Here is a 6,013-nt window from a genome sequence, read left to right as displayed (position 1 = left end):
TGAGCCACCGCGCCCGGCCCAGCCTGGCCTTTTAAAGTTATTTCTTGAGAGCTGCTTGTACCCACTTTGTTTGGTTTTGAGACAGAGTTTCGCTCAGTTGCCCAGGCTGGAGTGCAATGGCAAGATCTCAACTCACTGCAACCTCCACCATCCAGGTTCACACAATTCTCCTGCCTCAGCCTCCCGAGTAGCTCGGACTACAGGCATGTGCCACCATGCCTGACTAATTTTTACATTTTTTTTTTTTTTATTTTAAAGACAAGAGTCTTGCTCTGTCACCAGCCGCCAGGCTGGAGTACAGTGGCTCAATCTCAGCTCACTGCACTCTCTGCCTCCTGGGTTCAAGCAATTCTCCTGCCTCAGCCTCCCTAGTAGCTGGGACTACAGGTGCACGCCACCATGCCCAGCTAATTTTTGTATTTTTCAGTAGAGACGGGGTTTCACCATGATGGCCAGGGTGGTCTTGAACTCGTGACCTCAGGTGATCCACCTGCCTCGGCCTCCCAAAATGCCAGGATTATAGGCATGAGCTATTGCTCTCGGCCAGGCTGTTCTCAAACTCCTGACCTCAAGTGATCCACCTGCCTCAGCCTCCCAAAGTGTTGGGATTACAGGCATGAGCTACTACACCTGGCCTCATTTTGGGCTTTTTTTCTTTTAGTTTTTCAAATTTTTTTTTTTTTTAAAGACGGGGTTTCACCATGTTGGTCAGGCTGGTCTTGAACTCCCGACCTCAGGTGATCCACCCGCCTTGACCTCCCAGAGTGCTGGGATTATAGGCGTAAGCCACTGCACCCAGCCAGTTTCTTTTTTTTTCAGACAGTGTATCATTCTGTTGACTAGGCTGGAGTGCAGTGGCGAGATCATAGCTCGCTGTGGCCTCTACCTTCTGGTCTCAAGCAATCCTCCCACCTCAGCCTCCTGAGTAGCTGGGAGTACAGGCATGTGCCACCACATCTGGCTTTTTTTTTTTTTTTAATTTTTTGTATTTTTAGTAGAAATGGGGTTTTGCTATGTTGATCAGGCTGGTCTTCAACTCCTGGACTCAACCGATCCTCCTGCCTCTTGGGCTTCCAAGGTCATTTCAGCCCGCTGGTCATTAGGTGCCCAGTTATAAATGGGGCTTGCAGGCCCGTGGCACTCAGGAGATGCTTCTTGATTCTTTCAGAGGCTGAGCCCGCAGTGGCCACCCAGGAGACGTCCACCGTGAGGCGAATGGTCAGCTCCACAGCTGCAGGGACCCAGCACACAACCACCCAGCCTGTTCCTGACACCTCCCGGCTGCCTGGGGCCACCCCTGAGCTCACCACGGCAGAGATAGTGACAATGTCTCACCAAGGTAAAGGCTGGGCCCTGTTCACTGGGAGATGGGTCCCTTCAGTGGCCACAAACATTTTGGTGATGTGATGGAGTCTGGGTGGCGTCCTCACTCTGGCTGACCCTCTCTCACTTGCACCATGTGTCTCTGAGGCGTCAGTTTTTCTCTCTGTAAAGTGGGCCTAATAACACCTCTTGCCCTCATTGCAAGAATTAAATGGGCCAAATCATATAAAGGGCCCTGGTCCTTCAGGCTCCTGGTTCCCAGTCAGCTACACACATTTTGGGCCCTGAAATTTTATCAAGGCCCATTCACTGCCTCAGCTTCAGGCATCTGCCCAAAACGGCCAGGACAAAGGCAAGGAGAGGGAGGCATTCCTCAGTACATAGCCTTTCACAGGCTCCAAAATGCTCAGGAACCCAGTAACATTTTAACATAATTTTACTTTTTTTTTTTTTTTTTTTTTGAGACAGAGTCTCGCTCTATCACCCAGGCTGGAGTGCAGTGGCGTGATCTCAACTCACTGCAACCTGCGCTTCCCAGGTTCAAGCGATTCTCCTGCCTCAGCCTCCCGAGTAGAACAGCTGGGATTACAGGCACACACCACCCCGCCTGGCTAATTTTTGTATTTTTAGTAGAGATGGGGTTTCACCATGTTGGCCAGGTTGGTCTCAAATCCCTGACCTCAGTGATCTTCCTGCCTCGGCCTCGCAAAGTGCTGGGATTATAGGCGTGAGCCACTGTGCCTGGCCTATAATTTATCTTTTGGTGACTGACACCTGTAATCCCAGCACTTTGGGCAGCCAAGGTGGGAGAATTGCTTGAGCCCAGGAGTTGAAGTCCAGCCTGGGCAACACAAGAAGACCACATCTCTACTACAAAATAAATACAAATAAATAATAAACAAAATAATAGTTTTTTTTTGAGACGGAGTTTCACTCATGTTACCCAGGCTGGAGTGCAATGGCGCCATCTCGGCTCACCGCAACCTCCGCCTCCTGGGTTCAGGCAATTCTCCTGCCTCAGCCTCCTGAGTAGCTGGGATTACAGGCACGCGCCACCATGCCCAGCTAATTATTTGTATTTTCAGTAGAGACGGGGTTTCACCATGTTGACCAGGATGGTCTCGATCTCTTGACCTCGTGATCCACCCGCCTCGGCCTCCCAAAGTGCTGGGATTACAGGCTTGAGCCACCACGCCCGGCCCAATAATAGTTATTTTTTACTTTTAAACTCCAACTATTTTGCTGGGCACGGATCTCAGCACTTTGGGAGGCTGAGGCAGGTGGATCACAAGGTCAGGAGTTCGAGACCAGCCTGGCCAATGTGGTGAAACCCCGTCTCTACTAAAAATACAAAAATTAGCCAGGTATGGTGGTACATGCCTGTAATTCCAGCTACTCGGGAGGCTGAGGCAGGAGAATCGCTTGAACACGGCAGGCAGAGATCGTAGTGAGCCGAGATCACACCATTGTACTCTAGCCTGGGTGACAGGAGCAAAACTCTATCCCCCCCCCAAAAAAAGGAGTATTATTGGATTCCTAAGCTTTTTGGCTCCCCGTTTAGACTGGGGGCTGGGGTGAGCGCCTGGCTGTCTTTGCCCCATATAATACCTGGCCTCACTGTCCTCCCTGGATGTGATGAGATCCAGACGTGGGTCAGGACCTCCTTTGTTTGTCCACCAGAGGGCGCCCAACCTCCTTTGAGCTGCTGGAAAATGGTGCTGGTAGCACCATTTTTCCAGCAAACAAAAAAATGGCACATCATCAGATTCCAGGCCACTCTTTATTTTGCCCCCAAGAGTAGCTGAAACCTTTGTTCAGTTACAATCAGGATAGAGTGGAAACTGCCCGGGGGAGACCGGGAAACCTTGCTTGGGGGAGGTGGGCACTGCTAGAATTACCACTTCACAGCCAGGTCCATCCAGAACTCCTCAAACTTGGCAAAGAAGTCATTCATTCATTCATGTAGAATCGAGGGGGGTCTGGCTATGTTGCCCAGACTAGTCTCAAATCCCTGGCCTCAAGTGATCCTCCCACCTTGGCCTCCCAGTGTGCTTGGATTATAGGGGTGAGACACCGTGCCCAGCTCTAGTGGACTTGAAATGTTAGCTTGCCCCAGGCCTTTATGTTGAATGGCCCAGGTCCACTCCCATGTTTCTGTATCAAGGTTACTCCCATCCCATAACGCCTAGGACAGCTGACGCAGGACAATCAGCTTTCGTGACTTTCAACCTCAGCACTGAGCATGCTGGGCATTGTGGGATCAGAAGGTGACTCTCTTGTGCCCTTCAAAATACACTTTTTTTTTTTTTTTAATGGAGTTTTGTTCTGTTGCCCAGGCTGGAGTGCAGTGGTGTGATCTCGACTCACTGTAACCTCTCTCCCTGCCGGATTCAAGCAATTCTCCTGCTTTAGCCTCTCAAGTAGCTGGGATTACAGGCATGCGCTACCAAGCCCGGCCAATTTTGGTATTTTTAGTTGAGACAGAGTTTCACCATATTGGCCAGGCTGGTCTTGAACTCCTGACCTCAGGCAACCCACCCACCTCAGCCTCCCAAAGTGCTAGGATTACAAGCATGAACCACCGTACCCAGCCTCTTTTTTTTTTTCTTTTTGAGACAGAGTCTCACTCTGTTGCCCAGGCTGGAGTGAAATGGTGCAATCTCAGCTCACCACAATCTCTGCCTCCTAGGTTCAAGTGATTCTTCTGCTGCAGCCCCCGAGTAGCTGGAACTATAGGTATATGCCACAGCACCTGGCTAATTTTTGTATTTTAGTAAAGACGGGCTTTTACCATATTGGCCAGGCTGCTCTCGAACTCCTGACCTCAGGTGATCCGCCCGCCTCTACCTCCCGAAGTGTTGTGATTGCAGGTGTGAGCCACCATAGCCAGCCCAAAATATGCTCATTTTAATGAAATGCAGAAGTAGGTTGACAAAAATTCCACCTGCAACCTTGTCAGCCACCTTGCATGAATTCCTCTGTGACTCTCCACTAAAGCCTCTTTAATGTGAGGCTCAAGAACCTTCTTGGGCTGAGCTCGGTGGCTCATGCCTGTAATCCCCATACTTTGGAAGGCTGGGGTGGGAGGATCACTTGAGACCAGGAATTCAAGACCAGCCTGAGCAACATACATAGCTAGACCCCCGTTTCTAGCCCTGCAAAAACAACCTTTTTTTGTTTCTTTTTGGTGCCATGACTTGAATACAAACCAAGGTTGCTGTGGACACAACCTTTTTTTTTTTTTTTAAAATCTCAGCTCACTGCAACCTCCGCCTCCTGGGTTCAAACCACTCTCCTGCCTCCCCATTAGCTGGGACTACAGGTGTGTGCCACAACACTCAGCTACTTTAAAAAGAACCTTCTGGCCAGGCACAGTGGCTCATGTCTGTAATCCCAGCACTTTGGGAGGCTGAGGCAGGTGTATCATGAGGTCAAGAGATCGAGACCATCCTGGCCAACATGGTGAAACCCCATCTCTACTAAAAATATAAAAATTAGCTGTGTGTGGCGTCACATGCCTCTAGTCCCAGCTACTCGGGAGGCTGAGACAGGAGAATCACTTGAACCCGGGAGGTGGAGGTTGCAGTGAGCTGAGATCACACCACTGCACTCCATCCTGGGCAACAGAGCAAGACTCCATCTCAAAAAAAAAAAAAACCTTCTTAAAGCCAAATTGATTTCCACAACCTTAATAACTCACAAATAAGCCCATGGACCTCTCGCAGACTTGGGAAATTCTCCAAGTGCCCAGGAAGATGTGCCGGGCGCTGTCCTGCCTGTGACCACCGCCCTCTGCCTGCAGCATTTCTTGGTGACCTTCCCTTTAGACCTGGGCCTCACTCTTGCTTCTCTCCTGCAGCCCTGGGTGACGTTGCTGGCCGAGGAACTGAGGAAAAGCCCAGGAGTTTGGGGGCTCTGTCCATCATCCTCCTCATCGGTAAGTGCACGCCAGTCCCCCAGTGTCCCCCAGGTCACAGCCACCTGCAGTGCGACCTTATGCCTACAGGCATGTGCCTGTAACCTCAGCCACTCAACAGGCTGAGGCAGGAGAATCACTTGAGCCAGGGAGTCGGAAGTTGCAGTGAGCCAAGATGGTGCCATTGCTCTCCAGTCTGGCAGCAGAGTGAAACTCCGTCTCAAAAAAAAAAAGAAGCCACAGCCCTGTGGGTGGCTAATCCTGGGCAGAAATCTGGAAGAAGTCAGCTGCTTCTGGGGCATGGTTCACCCAGTGTACTTTAGATTTTTTTTTTTGAGATGGAGTTTAGTTCTTATCGCCCAGGTTGGAGTGCAGTGGCACAATCTCAGCTCATTGCAGCCTCGGCCTCCTGGGTTCAAGCGATTCGCCTGCCTCAGCCTCCCGAGTAGCTGGGACCACTGGCATGTGCCACCACACTCGACTATTTTTATTTGTTTATTTATTCGGTATTTTTGTGTAGAGACAAGTTTTTACCATGTTGCCCAGGCTGGTCTTGACCTCCTTGGCTTAAGCAGTTCTCCCACCTTGGCCTCCCAAAGTGCTGGGAGTACATGCATGAGATGCATTTCTTTCTTTCTTTCTTTTTTTTTTTTTTTTTTTGAGACGGAGTTTCGCTCTCGTTACCCAGGCTGGAGTGCAATGGCGCAATCTCGGCTCACTGCAGCCTCCGCCTCCTGGGTTCAGGCAATTCTCCTGCCTCAGCCTCCTGAGTAG

The 6,013-nt window shown here is 50.5% G+C and overlaps 1 protein-coding gene across 1 annotated transcript in view; it reads left to right on the top strand.

Moving 5' to 3' along the window:
• The window catches only part of LDLR (low density lipoprotein receptor), a 46,299-nt gene that overhangs the window by 36,611 nt on the left and 3,675 nt on the right, over positions 1-6,013 (top strand). The window contains exons 14-15 of the mRNA XM_037727520.1: positions 1,169-1,339; positions 5,183-5,260. Of these exons, the coding sequence (XP_037583448.1) occupies positions 1,169-1,339; positions 5,183-5,260 (249 nt within the window). The remainder of the gene's footprint in view (positions 1-1,168; positions 1,340-5,182; positions 5,261-6,013) is intronic.

Source organism: Cebus imitator, unplaced genomic scaffold (genome assembly GCF_001604975.1).
Source record: "Cebus imitator isolate Cc_AM_T3 unplaced genomic scaffold, Cebus_imitator-1.0 Scaffold234, whole genome shotgun sequence".
NCBI lineage: Eukaryota > Metazoa > Chordata > Mammalia > Primates > Cebidae > Cebus > Cebus imitator.
The sequence above is the reverse complement of the archived record's forward strand: the minus strand, read 5'-3'. Positions and strand labels throughout refer to the sequence as shown.